At 59.5% G+C, this 19,618-nt stretch overlaps 1 protein-coding gene and 1 pseudogene across 1 annotated transcript in view; both read left to right on the top strand.

Annotated features, from left to right (window-relative positions):
- Positions 1–19,618, top strand: part of ADAMTS17 (ADAM metallopeptidase with thrombospondin type 1 motif 17) — a 194,812-nt gene that overhangs the window by 116,623 nt on the left and 58,571 nt on the right. The window contains exons 11-14 of the mRNA XM_036232032.1: positions 108–209; positions 1,373–1,518; positions 10,012–10,178; positions 15,325–15,452. Of these exons, the coding sequence (XP_036087925.1) occupies positions 108–209; positions 1,373–1,518; positions 10,012–10,178; positions 15,325–15,452 (543 nt within the window). The remainder of the gene's footprint in view (positions 1–107; positions 210–1,372; positions 1,519–10,011; positions 10,179–15,324; positions 15,453–19,618) is intronic.
- LOC118611855 lies at positions 865–980 on the top strand (annotated as a pseudogene).

The raw sequence follows: 19,618 nt of genomic DNA, 5'->3' as shown, positions 1-19,618 counted from the left end.
CCTTCTTTCCTTCCGGTTTCACATCTTAAGGCTAAACCAGCCATCACCCTCCCCTTGTGATGGATGCGCAGTGTTCTGGGCAGTCACCTTCCTTCCCTTGTCCACAGCACCTGATGTGCGCTGGCCTGTGGTGCCTGGTGGAAGGAGACGCCTCCTGCAAGACCAAGCTGGACCCTCCCCTGGACGGCACCGAGTGTGGGGCCGACAAGGTAACCCCACCTCCCACCGCCCTGCGGGCAGCCCCATGCCTCCGTGGGCCCGGGCCGTGTCCCCTGGGAGGCCAAGTGCACTGTATGCGGGAGCCCCTGAAGCGTCCCCTGGGCCACCCCAGAAATGCTCACAGAGTCCTCTCCAGGCATATAGGGGTACCTAAATCACCGCTCTTCCTTTTTGTTATAAATTACAAGAATCATTCATTGAATATTTTTGGTACATTAGCTCTTTTTGTCATGTAAGTGGATCTTTTAATAGGAAAAGCTTTACAGCCAGACACCATAAATAGAGAAACAGGATCACTTGCCATACAGCGAAGGTGACTGACTGTAAAGTGGGTATTTTGAGAACAGCGTCACCCAGTCCTGGCCCGAGGTTGAGAGAGCGAGCCAGGGCCTGGTTCTCCACAGGAGAGACTGGTGAGACAGGCATCCCCAGCCCCCGCCACAGCCCCAGGCTTTCTCCTTAGTCTCGTCGTGGTGACTGAAAGAGGCTCCGTGACTGGGGACCACTGAATCACCCCAGAGTCTGTGCCACGCACATCTGGAAGTTCCGTTTTTTGGACGCGATTCCATGGTGTAGCGGTCAGCACGTCTGCTTTACACGCAGAAGGTCCTGGGTTCCCGCCCCAGTGGAGCCACAGTCCCTGGTCTATATGGCCATGCCACCCTGAACAAGCCCGATGTCTGATCTCGGAAGCTAAGCAGGGTCAGGCCTGGTTAGTACTTGGATGGGAGACCACCTAGGAAGCCCAGGTGCTATAGGCATAAGTAATAATAATAAATTAATTTAAAAATAAAAAAAGGAAGTTCTGTGTTAGAGGGCTGGCTTTCTCCTGCGCCCAGAAGGGCTGCGTCACCTCCCAGCACCAAACCCAACTCCAGAGTCCAAAACCACAGAGCCAGGAAGCGCTGCCGTCCAGAGAGAGACGCACTCGCATCCCGAGGAGGCTGGGAGCTTAGATGACCCCAGTGGAGCGCATTCCCTAGGGAGGTTTAGGGCAAAATACTCAGACACAGGGACACGGGTGGAGTGAGTCAGGAGTGTCACTAGAGTTCGCGAGCGCGCGCACCCCGCAGCAGTCCGCGTCCTGGCGCACGGCGGCGTGGCGTGGCGTGGCGTTCCGCTCCCTCACGTGGAAGGGGCGGCTGTGTTTCAGTGGTGCCGCGCGGGAGAGTGCGTGAGCAAGACGCCCATCCCGGAGCACGTGGACGGGGACTGGAGCCCGTGGGGCGCCTGGAGCATGTGCAGCCGTACGTGTGGGACGGGAGCCCGCTTCCGGCAGAGGAAATGTGACAACCCCCCGTGAGTCCCCCCGACCGGGCCTTCCCCCGGGTGCCCTGGTCAGGCCTTGCGGCCTGCAGCTCTCACCGCCCGCAGCAAAGCGGGGACTGTCGAGCTTAAGGAGAGTGAAGCCACTGAGGGCCGGGGCGCAGGGGTGCGTGCGTGCCCAGCGCGTCTGGGTCTAAACAGCGCTCTCCCCGCGAATGCGGACACGGAGACGCTGTGATGAGCTGGCTCTCGGTTCCTTGCCCGGGCCTTAGCTGAAAGGTTTCCAGGGACGGCTGGACGACAGTCCCTCCTGGCCTGCTTCGCGGACTTCCTTAGTGGAGGGTCGTTCCAGGGAGGCCTGCAGGCCTTCAGCAGAGCGAGGCCAGCCTTCAGACGGGCTGTCAGCTGACCCGGGAGCAGCCGGACTGCCGATGACTCAGCTGTCTTGTTCATCCACATATATTTCAGCCGTCCTCTTAGAACTATCCGACTGCAAATAGTTGTTTCAGGGCCCCCCCCCCCCCCCGTAGACTCTGTTATCAACCAGCTGTAGTGACAGCCATGACCCTTCCCGTTCACCTTTGCACGCTGGTCCCAGAAAGCTCAGGGCTAGATTTTGTGCTCAATTATAATGTCTTGACCGCAGGGCTTTTTTCTTCTCTTGAAGTTTCCCATTTTCAATATTTCTTTAAACGGTCTGTTTTATGGCTTGTGTGCCATCAGCTTGCGTCACATGAATTTTGAAAATGAGCCAGTTACATATTATGACTAAATAGAAATGCTTTATGTTCACAATTACGTCATGCTGTTGTAGAATTAGCAAATCCTCATATTTAAAAATCCCAATGCCCAGGCTATATCCTCGCTCAAATAAACCGCAAACTCTGGGGCGGGTACCCAGGAATCACATGCTTTAAGCCTGTCCAGGTGACCTTGATGTCAGCCAACTTTGAATTAAAGGAAAATTTACGTCTGCAATTTAGTCAGTGCCAGAAACACCATTTCCCAACCCCCCTCCGCCGCCGGTAGTTCTGTAAGAATTGATACCACATATTTCGTCTCATTAAAACTTTTCCCTCCAGCAGAGTACTCAACACATAGGAGGCATTTAATCCTTTCGGAATGACTTCTTAATTAAAAGCGTAGTGGTGTGTCAGGATCCTCCAGAGAAACAGAACCAGTAGGAGACACAGACAGGCAGACAGAGATGTTTATTACCAGAAACTGGCTCACGTGGTCATGGAACCCAAGAAGTCTCATGATGTGCATTCTGCAAGCCGGAGGCCCAGGGGAGTCGATGGTCTAGTTCAGTCCAAGTGCGAAGGCCCGAGAACCAAGGCTGGGGGCGGAGGCAGGGTTGGGACGGACAGATTTCTCCTCCTGCCTTTTGTCCTGTCCAGGCGCCCGATGGCTGGGACGAGGCCCACACCCACTGGGCGGTGGGGACATCGGCTTTACCAAGTCGACCCGTTGTAGGCACACCCAGAAAAACGTGTAATCTGGGCACCCTGTGGCCAGTCAAGTTCCCCCCGTAAAATTAATCATCACAGATGAGGAAATAATTAGATATCCTTGAAACAGAGCGAAATCTATTCCAGGCTTCCAGTGGCCGCCAGCACTCTTCGGCACCTTTGCCTTGTAGACCGGTCACTCTAAATTCCGCGTCCATCTTTGTAGGGTCATCTTCGGTGTGTCTTTGACCTTCTCAGGACACTTGTCATTAGATTTAGGGCCCATCCTAATTCAGGGTAATCTCATCTTATAATAAGAGTTCTCAACTTATATCTACCAAGACCCTTTTTCCAATTCAGGTCACGCTGGCAGCTTCTGAGGGGGCTTATCTCTGGGTGAAAGGGTCGCCATTCGACCCGCCATGACCTTGAAGCCTCCATTCTATTCTCAGACAGGTGCTCCCCTCCGTCTCCCTAACTCACCCTTGCCCCTCATCAGGTCTCGAAGTGAATGTCCCCTCCTAGACTGGCCCCCTTCCCTGGCCACCTCGCACAGGGTGGGGCGCCTGCTTCTCACTCTCTGCTGCCTTATTAACGTGCTGTAGGGGTAGTATGGCTGTTTGTAGTTACTCTTAAGTATTTGGTCGCTCATTTTCACTTTGCCGTCACCACTGGCTCTTGAGCCCCGGGAAGGCCACACCCATTGGGGCGCCCTTCTGCCTCACGTGCCCCCAGCAGGGCAGGCCTCCGGGCCACGTGATGCCCCCCTCGCTGCCAGGCGGCATGCTTGCGGAGAATAAGCAACTCTCGGCGTTTCCAGAGCCACCAAAACACACGCCTACCATCCCCCACCCCCACCCCCGCAAAACGCAGGGGTTATTGTGGATGATTATGCCAGGCAGGTGGATCGGGCCGGCCCGTTGCCTTGTGACATCTTGCCTCACTGAGGCCCAATGTTATGAGCAGCTGGGAGGTGGGGGCCAGGCCCCCCTGCACTGGTGCCCACCCCAGCGAGACCGGCTCTCCGTTAGGGCGCTCTGGGCCTCTCGAGAACGAGCCCTGAGACGTAACCCAGCCTGGTTTGCCCAGGTGAGAGCCGCTACGTGCGTTTGCTCCCGTGAGTCACGCCTCGGGTGCCCGATCTTGCTCAGCAGCAGCGCGGCTCTCCTTCCTGTCCTGAACAGAGGCGCCAGGCTCTTGTCCCCAGTCGTTTCCTGTAGCGTCTCTCACCTTCACGGAACCACCCCAGGCAAATGGGGAGCCGAGGCTGGCCTCGGGCGGAAGGCTCCGCCGTGGCCCCGGGGGCCTCCCGCGGAGAGGCAGGAGGCGGACAGGGTTTTATGATGTCCAGGCAGCAGCTGTCAGCCCGCGTTTGCACAGTGACCTGATGTGGTGATTGTTACAAAACACAGCTGATCAAGGCCCCGCGCCAGGCGCTGACCAAAACAGCATTCTCTCCCCGGCTCGCTCCTTAAATCACCAGGCTGGCGGCCTCGAGATTTCCCAGGGATGAGCAGATCCCAACACCGCGCGCATCGGAGCCGGAATGCCCCCCCCCCGGCCCGCCCCCGCCCCCGCCCCCTCCACTCTATGTTCCTGGCCCCTTTCCCGTCTCCTGCAGCTGGTTTATTCACTGTCCAAAAATACTGGCGAGAGAGTCCCCTCCCGCCCCGTTTTCTCCTCTGGTCTTGGTCTTCGCAGCTTTCGGAATGCCGCTCTCTTGCCAGCTGACATCAAGGCCTCGGGGATCTTCCGTGTTCTGAGTCCAGCTTCCTAGGCGCGTGCTTTCCCGCCGGGATTGGTGTCGCTGTTGGTGGGAGTTTCTGCGAAAAGACCGCAAGGCCGGAAGTTCGTCCCTGATTCGGATGTGGGTCCCCATCAGGAGACAGGAGGCTGGGGGCGGCCGGAGAGACGGCAGTGGGAGAAAGGCTCGGGTGTCGGGTGTGAAAGGCCCGCGAGGGGGGGAGGAGCAGGAACAGGAGTAGAGCATAGGACCAGGAATGCCCCGGGGGACCCACGAGCGCCACGAGAGACAGCGTCCCGCTCCCTGAGACCCGGGGCAGGGCGGGGGTGCCATGACGTGCCTGCAGCTGCTGCTGCTTCCACGGCGAACCCCCGTGTGTGCGCTGTCCACGTGCCAGCGATCTGGCATTCGCGCAGATGGTTTTAAAAACCCCAGTTGTCTGCACTCGGGCCCGGGTAGGGTACCCGTCAGAGGAGGCCCGAAAGCGAGGGTGTCGGCCGCCCTGCGCTGCTTCTGAAACCCCAGGCCTGGGGCCGGAGGCCAGGCTGCCCCGTCTCTGGGTGGCCGTGGAGCTGACTCGCTCTCTGCCCGTCCCCCTCTGATCCGTCGTCACGGAACAGGGCAGAGCAAGGAAGTAAAGAGTGCCCCTCGGCGGGCATCTTTCTACTCCTCCCGCCTCCGCTCCACATGTCCGTCCTCTCCAAGGGCTCAGTCTCAGGAACCGTGGCCCTTCCCCGCTCAGCCCTGGGGCCTCCAGCAGGAGGTGGCCCTGCAGGAGCTCAGGGAGCTCAGCCTGTGTCGCACACTTCCAGGCTCTCCCCAAAGCCCCCCTGCCTTATTCTTAATTTTTAAGCCTCCTCCTTACGGTACAGCGCAGGGAGAAGTGCTCCTGTCCTGGATTGTGGCCCAGCTCGCACACTCGTTCGTCACAGTCAAGAGCATGGGGGTGGGGCGCGTGCAGGAGGGTGTCGCCGGCCCCCGTGTGCGTGTGTGTGTGTGTGGCCCAGCGAAGACCCAGGGTGACGGCAGACCTGCAGGTGCTCCGTCCCCGCCGGCGCCCGTGTGGCCCGCCTTCCGGCGGGCGTGGGGCAGCGCCTCTGCGAGGTTTCCTTCTGCCTTCCCTTCGTCAGCCGCGGGGCTGAGCATCTGTCTGCGTCTGTCTCTGCCTTTGGGCGGCCTCTCGGGAAGTGCCTGTTCACGCCCTTTGGTCTAGCGTTTAAACTTCTACTTTATTCGTCTTTAGAAAGTCCTGATAGGGTACAACCAGAAATTGGGGGTTGATATCGGAGAAGCGGCTTGAAACACGCGTCACACCCCTGCTGACCGTGGCAATGGGCCAGGCCGGCCTGCCCAGCCCCGCGATGGGCGATGGGCAGCCCCGGCCCGGCCCGTTCCTGCCGCCCCTGGCAACATGCTTCTTCGGACACGCTGAGCAGTTACCTAACGTCTGGGAGCTTCGTTCCCTCGGCCGAAGGGTGCAGTCGGGACGCTCCCGATTCTTTGTCCAGACTTAAGGAGGACACGGCTTCAGGGAGCGGGCGCAGCGTAAGCCCTCCGGGTGCCTTAGCCCGTGATCTCTGTGTCTGTGATAATGACTCCGTCCTCACAGCTTCTTACCCGTGTCCTCAGGTGGCCACACCTCATTTCAGGTTGAGATTACATCTTGCCAGCACTTCTCCTTGCAGATATTCGGAGGATAAGGTCCTTCTTATCCACCCTGACTCCAGTAAGCCACACCAGGAATGCAGGCAGAGCTGCCTGTCATGGGGCCAGGCCGTGGGGGACGGGGAACCCCCACCACACTAGAAACAAAGTGACCTCAATTAACCACAGCCTGCTGGCTGGGCTTTCTCCCGGAGGGCGCAAGCGCTCAGGCAGGTTCCAGACGGTGAAAATGGTTAGCTGCTTCAGACCGTCTTAGCCAGTACACTCGTCCAGGTGGAGAGATGGGTTCCTGGCGCTTCGTGCTCCTCCATCTCCTGCGACACCACTCTCCCTTTTGGTCATTTTAAGATAAATTCTGATAGCACAGTTCAGTCGAGTCTAAGTCCTGTTTATCGAAGGCCAGCCTGGGCAAGGTTCTCGGCCGGAGCCCGCAGAGGACTGGGCAGCAGATGGGAACCTAGCTCATCGTCTCGCGAGGCCGGTGATAAGCATCACAGCAGAGACTAGAGCTGCAGGAGGGGGGGGAGAGACGTGGGCCGCAGGGAGGAGGCGTGTCCTTGAGGGGGCGGGATGCAGGGAGGAGGCATGGCCTTGAGAGGGCAGGATGCAGGGAGGAGGCGTGTCCTTGAGGGGGCGGGATGCAGGGAGGAGGCGTGGCCTTGAGAGGGCGGGATGCAGGGAGGAGGCGTGGCCTTGAGAGGGCGGGATGCAAGGAGGAGGCGTGGCCTTGAGAGGGCGGGATGCAGGGAGGAGGCGTGGCCTTGAGGGCGGGATGCAGGGAGGAGGCGTGGCCTTGAGAGGGCGGGATGCAGGTCGCGGAGCTGCGGCGGCGGGCTGGGGGCGCTGAGAGGGGACCGGCCTGTGGGAGGAGGTCGGACAGTGGGAAGAAACGTGGGAAACTGGGGGGAGCACAGGCGGAACCCCACGGCGGCCCCCGTCTGGGCCCCTTCTGCCGGGTCCAGGAGTCGTGACGCGTCGCACGCAGCCGCCTCCCTGCCCACCTGCTCTGAAGCGTGAAGGCGGGCGGGGCCCGAGGGACAGTCGGGCACGGACGAGGCTGGGAGAATCAGCTGACAGAGGTGGACGGGAGGAAAGCGAGCAGTTCGGGGCCAGCTCAGGAAGTTCATGCCGCGACAAGCGCCGGCCGTCCAGCGATGTGCAGGGAACGTCGCGTCCTTTGTTTTCCTACCGTCCTAGTCCATGAGGAAGTCCTGCCACCCCCGGCTGCTCCCGCCGCGTTGCGCCCCTGTCTGCATCGTGCCTGGTCCCGTCACTCCCGGTGGCTTCATGTCCCGGGGCCTGGAACAAACGCCCTCACACCGGGTGGTGTGAGCAACAGAAATTTATTCTCCCTCAGTTCCGGAGGCCGGAGCTGCAAGATCAAAGCGTGGGGGCTTGGTTCCCTCTGAGGCTGCGGCGAGCACCTGTTCCAGGCCTTCCTCCCCGCCTTCTGGTGGTCTGCTGTGCGTCTTTGGGGTTCCTCAGGGTGACCCCTGGCTTCCCTGCACACGGCGTCCTCTCTGTGCGCCCTGCTGTCGTCATGGAACGGGGAAGTCCGTTTGCAGTCATGTGGGATGAGGGGCCCCCCTCCTGCAGTGCGACCTCATCTTAACCGATGGCACCGGCGATGGCCCTGTGTCCAGACGAGCTCGCGCTGTGAGGCAGTGGTGGCGAGGACGTAATTCAACCCGCGCGCCACCTGCCGCCTCGCGCATCCCTTCTCCGGCAGAGGCGTCCCTCCCGCTGGCCCACGTGGCTCCTCAGGGCCGGCCCTTCTCTGCTTCTTCATGCCCCGCGGCCCAGGATCCCATCCGTCTGTCCGTGCTTGGCGCTCGCCCCGGGCCTTTGGGGAGGCTGGCCGAGGCGCCGTCTTCCCCAACGTGCCGTGCAGGCACTTCCCCGAGGTCCCTCTGCCTCTGGCGCTCCGGGTGAAAGAACAGAAGCCGCCTCTGTTCTCAGGTCCCGTACATTTCAGAGGTTTTGCTATTTCCTAAGTTGGAGAGCGAAACGCGGGGTTCTCCCTGGGACCACCCGTGCGTGTGGCCTCTCAAGGCAGCCCCCCCGCCCCGCCCCTGGTAGGAGAGGGGTGGTCTGGCGGGCGCAAGGTGGGCACAGGGGCGCAGGCAGGGCCTCCCCTCCTGCTCCAGAAGTTTCCTGCAGCACAGGGATGTAGACCAGGACCTGGCAAGCTATGGCCGACGGGCCAAATAGGGCCCGAAACCGAGTTTGATGGTAAAGTTTTATTGGCACACCGCGAAGCGCTTGTTTGTACATTGTCTCCGGTTGGTTTTGTCCAGCAACGGCAGAGTTTGAGTAGTTGCAGCGGAGACTGTGTGGCCCACAAAGCCGAAAATATTTACTTTCTGGCCCCGTTACAGGCTTTGGTGACGCGAAAGCCTAAAGATCTCTGTCACCTTCCGGCGTACCTCCCCGCCCCACCCCAGGTGGTGATCACAGGGCGGCCTCGCTGTCTGAACGTGAGAAATGGCAAAGGGCGGAGAAGAAGCGCCCACAGGGAGATGGTCGGTGTGTCAGAAGTGTCCCCTGCCCGTGGGACCCTGCGACCTATAAAAAGTCGTTGAGCAGAACAGTTAGCTGTGACTTGTGCCATTTCGTGTGCCGAATTTCATGACGAAGCGCGGAGGGGACACACCCTTACCCCATGGTGCTGGCGTCGTGGAGACGAGATGAATCACTGCGGTTGCCCAGGTCACAGCCCTGCAAGGTCTCCCGGGGCCTCGTGGCAGAGCCACAGGTCAGCCAGCCAGGCCAGTGTCCGGCGGCTGCTCCGCACTGCCCCCCACACACGTGATGACCAGAAAACACAGCTGTGTGTCTAGAACCTCTCAACACCCTCCCCCCCAAGCGCAGGCATCTGGGGCCCAGGACGCCCCTGGCCACGTGGGTCCCACGCTGGCCCAGAGCCGAGCTCTCCCTGGTCTCTACCCAACGCCCATGAACAAGTGAATTGATCCTTCTGATTCTTTTTACTGTAAAGTAAACGAGAGCTGTTTATTTGCTCATCCTGAAACTCAGTGAGCTCAGGAGTGGACCTTGGGGCCATTTAAAGGTCTTCATTTTATAGAAGACCCGAAAAATCAAAAACTACACACACACTCGCACACACACAAAACCCTTGGGGTGTTCAGTGGTACAGAAGGCCCAGTTTTTTAAATTTTTTTTCTTTTAGGCGAGGCAACCCTTGGTTGACCTCACAGATTGCAAAAACCTTGTCAGCTTACAATCCCTTATTATTTTTTTTAACGTGTACGACACCTGGTCTTCCTAGGTAGTCTCCCATCCAAGTACTAACCAGGCCCGACCCTGCTTAGCTTCCGACAAATGGCCCAGTTTTAAGTTCAGGTGAAAGACACCATCTGCAGATCTTGCTGAACTGACACTCACCCCATTTTATTTCCGGATGTCCCTGATGTACACTTTCTGGATGCATTTCTCTGACGCCTCACTGAGCCATGCCATCAGCGTGGGGCGGGGGGCGCTGAGATGCGGTGTGTGAGAGCTAGCGGGGTGGGGAGGGGGTGGAGAGGGTTGCTTTGCAAACCACGCCCGGCCCCCCCCTTCCTGGCAAAAGAGGCAGCAGCCCAGCGCCCTGCCCTGTCCGCAGCCCCTCGCCACTGGCTGACGCAGACCGCTTCTTCCTTCTAGCCCCGGGCCTGGAGGCACGCACTGCCCAGGCGCCAGCGTGGAGCACGCGGTCTGCGAGAACCCGCCCTGCCCCAAGGGCCTGCCCAGCTTCCGCGACCAGCAGTGCCAGACGCACGACCGGCTGAGCAGCAAGAAGAAGGGCCTGCTGACCGCAGTGGTGCTCGACGGTAAGGGCTCAGGCCACACCTCCTCACGGGGGCCCCTCCCTCCTTTCCTGAGAACACACACACCTTCCAGGAAAACCCAGGGGGCACGCTGCCCGCCCCCCAGACCCCCACCGCCCGCCGCACAGTCCACCCACCAGGCCACTCCAGTCCTCCGGCCCGAGTCGGCCTTGGACCCACTTCCTGAGCAGTGAGGTTGAACTCGGATGACCCAGGCCTGTGAGATTTCCAGAAGCAGCTGTGAGCCAGGCGGCGGCCCAGGCTCCCCCTGCACCCTCGAGCGCAGCCCGCCGTGTGCCAGGGGCCCGGGGCCAGCGCCGAGGAGCGCGAGGCTGCGCGGGCAGGGCGGGGTTACCACGTCTGCCATTTTCCTCTCCCCTGTGGGCGCCTTCTCGCATTTCGTTCCTCAGATCATTTTTTTTTTTGGGGGGGGGGGGGTTTTGGCTCGCACTCCTTGACTGAAGTGTTCGGGGGGGAAAGTCTTTTGAGGACAGTTTACAGCTTGGTGAAGATGATGATAAGCATGGGTCACATTTCTTTCTGAGAGCTTTCTCCCAAATCAAGGGCCTCTGGCCACTGGGCTGTCGCAGGCATTCCCGGCGGCTAATAACATTCCAGATGGCGTATCGTGGCTCCAGGATTTATGTCGTTTGTTTAGCATTGAGAAGGAGCCTGCAGGATCCAGTTCAGGGTTTTTGCACTCAAAATTCTGTTTATCTGCAGAAAGTCAGACTGTGATGACAATGTGGTCCCATTTATCGAGCCTACCATGAGCCAGGCACTGGTTAGCTCTGTATTCATCATCTCATTTAATATGCAAAACAAGCCACAGGGGAGATGAGAGGTCACAGTCGATGCGACCCATCTGAGCTCCTGCAGAGAGGGGCCTGACCCCAGTTCCGGGGCCGCGGACTCAGGAGACAGCCAGCTACCTGTCATCTGGCTTCTCACACTCGAGCGAGATGGGAAGCATGCTTTCGCGAGTGCCGGGTGAGGCAGCTTTGATAAGGACTCGAACAGCTGCGCCCGATCTTTGCCTAGCCTCAGAAGCCTTCCGTGGGAGGGCGAGGTTCCTGCCCCAGGTCGAAAGTTCCTTGCCCGTGACCCAAGGGCCCTCCAAAAAAAATCTCACTGTGCCACCCGCTAGCTGCAAGTTCCACACAGTGCACACAGCCGTGCGGGCTCCCAGGCCCAGCCGGCACAGCGAAGGATGGCCTCTGCCCTGCAGCTGGTCACCCATCGGTTTTGAACCCTCTTGTAAGGCAACGTGGGGTGTTCTTGTCGCGGGCAACACCGGCCCACTCGGCTGTGGGCGCTTTGCAAAGCGTCGGCGAGCTCCCCTGATGTTTTCCTTTTTTATAAAACAGCACTGCCTTCGGGCGCTGTGTGACTGTACCTGGCCCCACACCCACCCAGCAGACAAGGCGAGAGGTGACCAGGCCTCCTGAGAGGGCCGGATGCACCTGGAGGGAGAGGCTCGCACATGGCCCCCGCTGCCCTCTGCCTGGCTATCGGTCGGGTGCAGGAAGACACAGGAGCTTCCGGAAGCCTTGGGCACGCTCTGCGCCCCTAATCCTGAGGGGGGCAGCACGGGCAGCAGCTGCATGTTTGCAGTCCTTCAGCCGAACCGGGCTGCCGGATGCAGGCCCTGGGGGTCGCCGCCGTGGCCCTCCCAGCCCCCGGGAGCAGTGCAGGGCCAGGCGCGCCCGGTCTCGCCCGCCCCGCGGCGAGTGCAGAGTCCCTGCTGGTCCTTCCCTGGTCTCTCACTCCCGTCTGCGGTGCTCCCGCCTCGTTTACTCACCTCAGAAATCCCTCTCCCCTGTCCGCTTTTCCACCGATTTCTCCTCCAAGTCCAGTTTAAACTTCTGTTCTGCCTCTAACCACTGTTGGGCGGCTGGGCTCCGCCCTCGCTCACCATCGCGGTGGCTGACCCTGGTGCGGGCCCAGAGCCCCCTCCAGGAGGCCTCGCCTGGCGGCTATGTGGGGAGCTCGCTGCGTTCAGAACGCTGTCACCTGCCCACTTTTTGGTTCTTCCTGCCAAAACAAGAAATAACAACAGCCAGAGTGCCGCCACCTTCGAAAAGGACGGCCAACAGGCAGTGAGCATTTTGCCGCCGAAGGAGAGACCCCAAGGTCTAGGCTTTGTGGGGGTAGCTCGACCTGTCTCCCTCGGGGCGGAACTGTCAGGGCTTCTTACAGGTTTGGTTTCATTTCTCCTCAAACATAAACAGAAGCTGGCAGTTTTTTCAAGGAGCATTTCACAAGGGTAGAGATGAAATCATAAACGGCCGGCTCGGACGGCAGGGGGACATGCAGAAGGTCAGAAGTGCCCCTCTCAAGGCGCAGTTTGCGAAAGGCACAGCGCCGGCTGGGCTGGCACAGCGCCGGCTGGGCTGGCACAGCAGGGGTCCCCACGGCCGGGCCTGGGCTCTCCAGAAGTCCTCTCGGCCGCCCTGTTCGTAACAGCGCCGTCGCCGCGGAATTCTTTGCCCAGCGACGCACAGGGCGAGGAAGGGGAAGCTGTATTTTTTCCTTTTTTTCTGTTCCTGAAAAAAGTAAATAAATAAAAAACGAATGGTAGATTTTTTCCAGGGGAGGACTCAGGCCCACAAACCCATACTACCTCCAACAGAAGACCAGAAGACAAAGACTCTCCTTAGAAAATATTTCTCCACAGAAATGCCTTTAGACGGAAACCCATCGAGATGGCCCGTTGCCAAACCCACGCCATTACTGCTCTCCCCGCGGAATCTCGTCGAAGTGGGAACCTTCCAGAGTTCAGGCCTCCCTGGCCAGGCCGGCGGGCCACGTGCCCACTGAGGCGGCGCAGGCCGTGTCTGGGCGTAGGAGTGCCGTCCCAGCCCCACCTCTCCAGGTCCGAGCCTCCAGGGGGAAGGCGGGTGGCGCGCACCACGAGGGTCTCTGACGCCAGCTCAGCCAAGCGGCCGGAGTTGCTTAATTGAAGAGAGAAGTGGTCGCAGAGATGCAGGGTGTCCCACAGGTCCGAGGGGCCAGAGGGAGGGCGTCCGAGGCCAGGGGGTCCACGTGCACCTCGGCTCGTGTGGCACATGGCTTCCTGTCACGTCGCAGGCCGACGGGCGGCCCGCAGAGCCTGCCCCAGGAGTCCTCATCCCTTATCCAGATCCTTCGGGGCCAGACGTGGCCCAGAATTCAGAGCGTTTTGCATGTTAGATAACAAGAGCGCAGTGACCAAATAGCCCCAGCGGGGTGCAGGGGAGCCCCCTAGCAGACCCCTCTCTACCAGGGGACCCACGAGCAGCCATCTCCAGGCGGGAGAACGTGTTTGCCAGAAATGGGAGAAAACACCAGCCGTTTCCAGAGCCTTCGTGAACCCCGAACTGTGCATAGGTGTAGACATCTTGGATATCCACCAGCCACGAGCAGACACTGTCCGTTGGAATTTCAGTGTGGCTTCCGAGAAGACAGAAACAGACGAGCCCCGCTGTGGGCAGGTGGCCACCGCAGGTCCAGTCGGCTGAGGCTTGTAAGCAGCTTTGGGGACAGGGGGCTGAGCAGCCTCCTCAGCATTTGTCCAGAAGACTTGACCTCCTTCTCTGCGACTACGGATGTAGGAGGGTTGCACCGGGCCTGAAGCCAAACCCCGCAGCTCGTCTTATCCATCAGGGTCTCTCACCCGGGGGACGGATCACCTGCCTCAGAGAACTTCGAGGGACTCTCACGCCGAGTCCCTGGGCGCTACGTCTTCCTAGAGATGTGGGACGCCCCGAGTTCTGAGCAGAGTCCTCTGAGAAGGAGCTCATCGACGGAGGGAGTTCCAGCTTAGCAGAGGGAAGAAGCGCCACCTCTGGGCTCCGTTCTGGAATCTGGGTGTCCGCAGACCACCCAGGGCGTGGAGGACGGTGTCTGCGGCCAGGAGAGTCACCTTCCTGCCTGGGGCCTCAGCCGCGAGCTCTCCATCGAGGCCGGGCTCCCAGCTCGGGAGCGTCCACCTCGCGGATGCTCGCGCCGAAGAGCCCAGACGACGAGGCTCACCCCTTCCAGGTCTGTTCTTTCCACCTGAGCTCAGAAGAGCCTCTAATGTTCTACCCCCGATCCATTCCTGTTTCCGCTCCAATCAGCGTCTACGCTCAGAAGCCTACGAACCTGGTGGTTTGTGTTCAGCAGCACCGTTTTGTCCCTTGGTATTTTGGGCCCTCAGAGTTCTTCTCCATTTAGAGTCAAAAAAAAAAAAAAAAAAAAAAAAAAAAAAAAAAACGGTGGTGTAAAGAAAATCAGGGCGAAACTAAGAGGCCTCGGGCCTCGGAGCCGCGGCGCACACCCCGAGTCGCGCGCGTGCGCTCATCCGTGAGATGGGACCGTGACAGTGCACACCCGCCGTGCAGACGCCGCGCAGCCTGCCGCCTGGTGCGTGGTGGACGCTCGTAATGTTATCACTGTCGCCACCATCAGCTTTGTTACTGCTGTTGAACAAGGCACCTCTAAGCTCCGTTGTTCCCAGTGTCGATGCAGCACTGGAGTTTAAACATTACTAAATCCACAGTTTTCAAACCGCTTTGGCCAAGGGGCCCTTGCTTTTGACCTCAGAACACCCCTCTCTGGTGTTCTAAGACAAGACTTCCCACCGACTGAGTCGATCAGAGAGCTCCGTTGGGGAGGAGCTGCATAGGGGTCCCCTGGACCGTGGACCGGTACCGGTCTAAGACCAGGCTGCACAGCGGGAGGTGAGCGGCGGGCGAGGGAAGCTCCATCTGTATCTGCAGCCGCTCCCCGGCCTTAGCATCACCGCCTCAGCTCCGCCTCAGGTCATCAGGCCTCAGATCCTCGTAGGCGCACCAGCCCCTGGTGCCAGGAAGGTTGGGGACCGCTGGTCTAGCGAGTGCCATCCCATCACGAAAGCCCCAGACTCTGGGTGAGACGGCACACCTGCTCTAGTGAGAACTTTCTAGCCAGGATGGCGAGGTCCTCCGAGGTCATGCCCACCCCAAAAGACTCTCTCCACCCCTGCTGCTGCTCCCCCAGGGCCTCTGGAAGGACCCCCTGGGGGACAGAGGCCCCACAGAGGTGTCAGCATTGCGCTCTCGGGAAGTTCCTTTGCAAAATCATCACCTGCCCCCTGCGTGGCTCACACGCTCCTTCTCACACCAACTCACCCCTTTTCCCTCCTCAGATAAGCCGTGTGAACTGTACTGTTCGCCTCTGGGCAAGGACTCCCCGCTGCTGGTGGCCGACAGGGTCCTGGACGGCACGCCCTGCGGGCCCTACGAGACCGACCTCTGCGTGCACGGCAGGTGCCAGGTGACTCGTTTTCCTTGTGTCCTTGCTGGGGCCTCGGGGAGGAGGCTTCCTCTCGCCGGAGGCGCGTGGAGTCGGGCAGGGGCCTCGGGAGGCCTGGGGGGTGGGCATTTTTTAAGAAGGTGCCCGGGGCGCTGCCTCCTGCGAGCCGGCAGCCCGCCCTCCCTCAGCAGTGCCCGAGTGTGCGGCTCACCTCCAGGCCCGTCAGGAGTTTGGGGTGCCTGAATGAATCGTGGCAACGTAATAATCTCAAAAATGTTTAAGTAACTTTAGACGTTGTGACAAAGGGAAGAACAGGTGGACGCTAAGGCAGGACCGGAAGGTGTGTGTGGACGTGTGGTTTTGGACGAGCTCGGCCCTATTTGGCTACAACAAATATAGTAGAACTAAGCAGATGGCACCCGAGGAGGCTTTTGGGGACCACCACACCCGCTGGAACATAGTCCCCAGATCCACGCCACCGTTGGATGATTTGATGCATTAGAACAATGATAAGTGTTGTTTAAAAAGACAAAAAGAAAAAGAAGAAAGGGAAGAAAATCACCTTCCATCTGCATTAAATGTACCTGAGCCGGGGTGCACCTGTAGCCCGGCCCCCCGCGGGCCTGGTGTAGCTGGTTCTCTGCCCGTTTGTCCGTCAGGATGGGCGCCCTCTGCTGTGCAGCGGCCGGGGTTAGGGTGGGGGTCTGGAGGCTGAGTATTTCCGCTGCCCAAAGGGTTGTGGCCCAAAGGATGCCACCTCGATCGTGCCAGACGTGCCCCGTTTCCTGACGGCCCTTGAGAGCCCCTCAAAGCTCCCTCCCCCAGCCTGGGACACCCACTGCCCACGGCCAAGCTCCCTCGGCCCCGTCCTTAGCAGTCGAGCCACCAAGAGCGGGAGGAGGCCGCAGCGCTCCGAGCCCTGAGCAGGCGACGGGAATCGGGACTGTCACACGTTCGTCACAGACGCGAAACCAGGTCATGCCTCCAACTTCTGCGTGTCCTCGTTCGGCCTCCACTGACCCGAGACTAAACAAGGCGTCAGGGACCCCGGAGGGGGCTTCTGATTCGTGCCAGGAAAAGAGAAACCGCTTTCTGGGAGTCACGGGGCTGTGGGTGCTTCGAGGTCCCCACACGTCCCGAAGGCGACGCTCATCTCGAACGTTCAGTTTCAGAGAAGTGTCAAAAACAGTTGAAAAATTGTGAATTCCAGGGGTCACGGGGGAGACACACGGTCGTCCCCCCTTAACTGCAGCTGTGCCACAATCCCGCCCCAAGCCTGGGGCCCGCTGGCCCCCCAAGGGCAGCAGACGGGTTCGTTCTCGCCACGTCACCCCGGGCCCCGGGGCGAAGCCCGCAGGGTGTGGTGAGTGAGTGGAAGGCGGACAGGCGGGGACGCACACACACACAGCTTCTCGGATGGTCCCCGAGGCCGTCCCAGCCCTCGCGGGGCTCCCTGCGATGCCCACGCTAGTCCCAAACCGGGATTTTTCAGGGAAAAGCCGAGCGACAGCCAGACTCCTTTGGCGTGGCCTGGCGTCGTCCTCAGACGCGGACGTGTGGGGGTGATGGATCTTCGCAGGGATACGGGTGGAGGGGGCCGGAGCTGGCCCCCGGGGCTGCCGCCTCGGAGCGAGGAGCGTGCAGGGCCTGTGAGGACACAGGCCTCGCCGTGCGGTGCGGAGGGGGGCGTCGCGGAGAGGGGGCGTCGCGGACGCTGGCGGGCCGAGCGCGGGCTGCGTGTCGTCCCTGAACCGCGCGGTGGTGGCCGCCCCGCGGCTCGGTGGCCTGCTCCGCTAACTCCCGCCCAGGTAAAGGCGCTCGGACCCTTGAGGGCGGCAGCAGCCGCCTCCCGCCCCTGCCAGCATCAGGCATTTCTAAGAATCCTGGAATGTCGTGGCCGGTGAGGGCCGCGTCACTTAGACGTGCGATTTCAGCTCTAAGTGACCGGTGCCGGCCCCTTGCATGACCCCGCTTCAAGTCGCGGTCTTTGCAGTCAGGGGACGGACTGCCCCTGTGTTGTGACAGCCAAGGTTTCCGTCCTCTACTCAGCGCCACAGGGGTGAGATGCCACCCGAGGCGTGTCAATGGCCGGAAGTCTGTGGTTACAGGGCCGTCGAGCCGGAGCCTGTCCGCGCTGGGGCAGGACGGGGCTGGCACGGGCACACTGGCCTCGCCACTCCCAGCCGTCCCCCCGTCCCCACCCCGCAGTCGGCCCCCTCCGCCGCTGCCTTCGTCGTTGCCTTTCCTGCCCCTGCCCCGAGGCCAGCACTGGCGGAGCGCGACCCCTCGAGGCTGGGGCACTAGAGGACACCCCATGACTCCCTTCGCAGGGCTCCACGGCGGGCGGGCGGGCCGGCGATGTCTGATGGAGAAGCCCCCCAGCTGTCTCCTCTGCGCACGTGCCCCCCAGCGCCCCTAGCAGCAGGTCCTGGTGGGAGGGGGCAGCCGCTCCCCTGCAGGCACCTCACGAGATTAAAATGCTGAGAAACAACTCGCTTTCTGAAGCAAGCTAAAAATACCATCTGTAATTTTTCTGACAGTTGTTACTCTTCAGAGAGAAACTGTGAACATTAACTTTAAGCCCCACTGTTAAGTCAGTTCTCCCGAAAATCCACGTTAGTGAAGTCATAGTTCGTGAATTTTTAGAACAAAATCGAGCATGGGTAAACAGGATTATAAGAAATTAAATACAAATACGGCGTTTATGCCTAGGTATAGTCATTGCCCAAGCAGAATGTTCTGGATTCCTGTGGTACTTGAGAATGAGTAAGGCAAGGAAAATTGGTTAAAGAGGTAAATAGTAAGAGTAGTAATAATAATAATAATAAAAAAAATCTCAGGGGTTCATGAGCAGAGAGTCGGTACCTGTTTGTCGATAGAAACGTGTTAATGATGATGGGTACAAGGTAGACATCACCACGTCTTACATCGGACCGCACGTACAGAAACAGTGCCATGGGTTAACTACCAGCTTTTCCTTCTCTACCCTTCGGCTATAAATTTTGCTATTTAGGGGTAGCAGAAGGAGTTCTGGGAAATTTTGAGAAACACAGTAACTCGGTAGGGAATGGGACAAGAGAATCCAGAATGGCATTTGGAGCAGGTTCCAGTAAGCTCCAAATAGCAGGCTGATTCAAACCATACCATGAAACACGGAAATACCATCGTATTCTGTTTTTATGAGGCCTGAGCTAAGTTTCATCTCGGTGAGTCACAAATTACTTAACATGCTGAAATGGAACTTAACAACGCTCGTAAAAGCGGGAGCGAGTTGGGGGAAGGAATACAAACACTGTCTATTTTTCAGCGAGTCCCTATAAATCAGGAGCCCCATCATTAATAATTCCTCCCGCCGGCCTCCGGAAGCAGCGAAATCGAGTTAACAGGCCTCTAATGGACACCTCGCCTCGGAGCCACCGGCCCTCCGTGGGTGAGTCAGGCTGACGGACAGAGCCCGATGTGCTTGGTCGGCGTTTCTGTGAGGCCTTAGCCGCTCACGTCCACGTGCGGCTGACACGCTCCCCTGAGGGTCACACTTCTTGGGGACTCGACTCTGTGCACCTGTCCTGGGCTTGATGGACAGCACGCCAAGATGAAACACCTTCGGAGCCTGTAAGCTTCGTCGGTGGAGGGATGGCGTCTGATTGTCTGTGTTCCCCCAGGACCTGGCGTGGAGGAGGGCTCCTGATCTCACGCTGAAAAGAGCAAACAAATTAGAACGGTGCGTGCGTGGGAGGCCGGATGACGTGCCCTCAGGACGTCAGTGCTTCTGGAATCCGGAGCCCGTTTTGGCGGGCCGTTCGCTTTGTCCAGAATGTGCTGGCCTCCCAGTTCTGTGTGCAGTGGTCCGCTCAGCCAGCAGAATTACTGGTGGCATTTAGGAGAATTGTGAGACTCTGGCCTCAGCCCACCATGTAAAGAAGGGGTAACGGGCGTGCCGGCAAAGGGGCTGGCTGTATTTCCACAGCGCCCTCCTGGTCGCTGCTGATCTTCACGGGGTGACTCCGAAGCTGACATCTCTGAAGGGAGTGACTGTTGGCGCCAAAACTTGATTGATAGCAGATCCAAAACTCTGAAGTCACTCTCCACACCCCCTTTTATTTAATTAACCCCCCATACCAACTTCTGGATGGCCACGGCACTGAGCCGTGTGCTCACTCCTCCTCCGTCCTGGGACCCCACTCGAC

Source organism: Rousettus aegyptiacus, unplaced genomic scaffold (assembly GCF_014176215.1).
Source record: "Rousettus aegyptiacus isolate mRouAeg1 unplaced genomic scaffold, mRouAeg1.p scaffold_m13_p_14, whole genome shotgun sequence".
NCBI classification, from domain to species: domain Eukaryota; kingdom Metazoa; phylum Chordata; class Mammalia; order Chiroptera; family Pteropodidae; genus Rousettus; species Rousettus aegyptiacus.
Note: the sequence above shows the minus strand (reverse complement) of the source record. Positions and strands in the feature narration are given on the sequence as shown.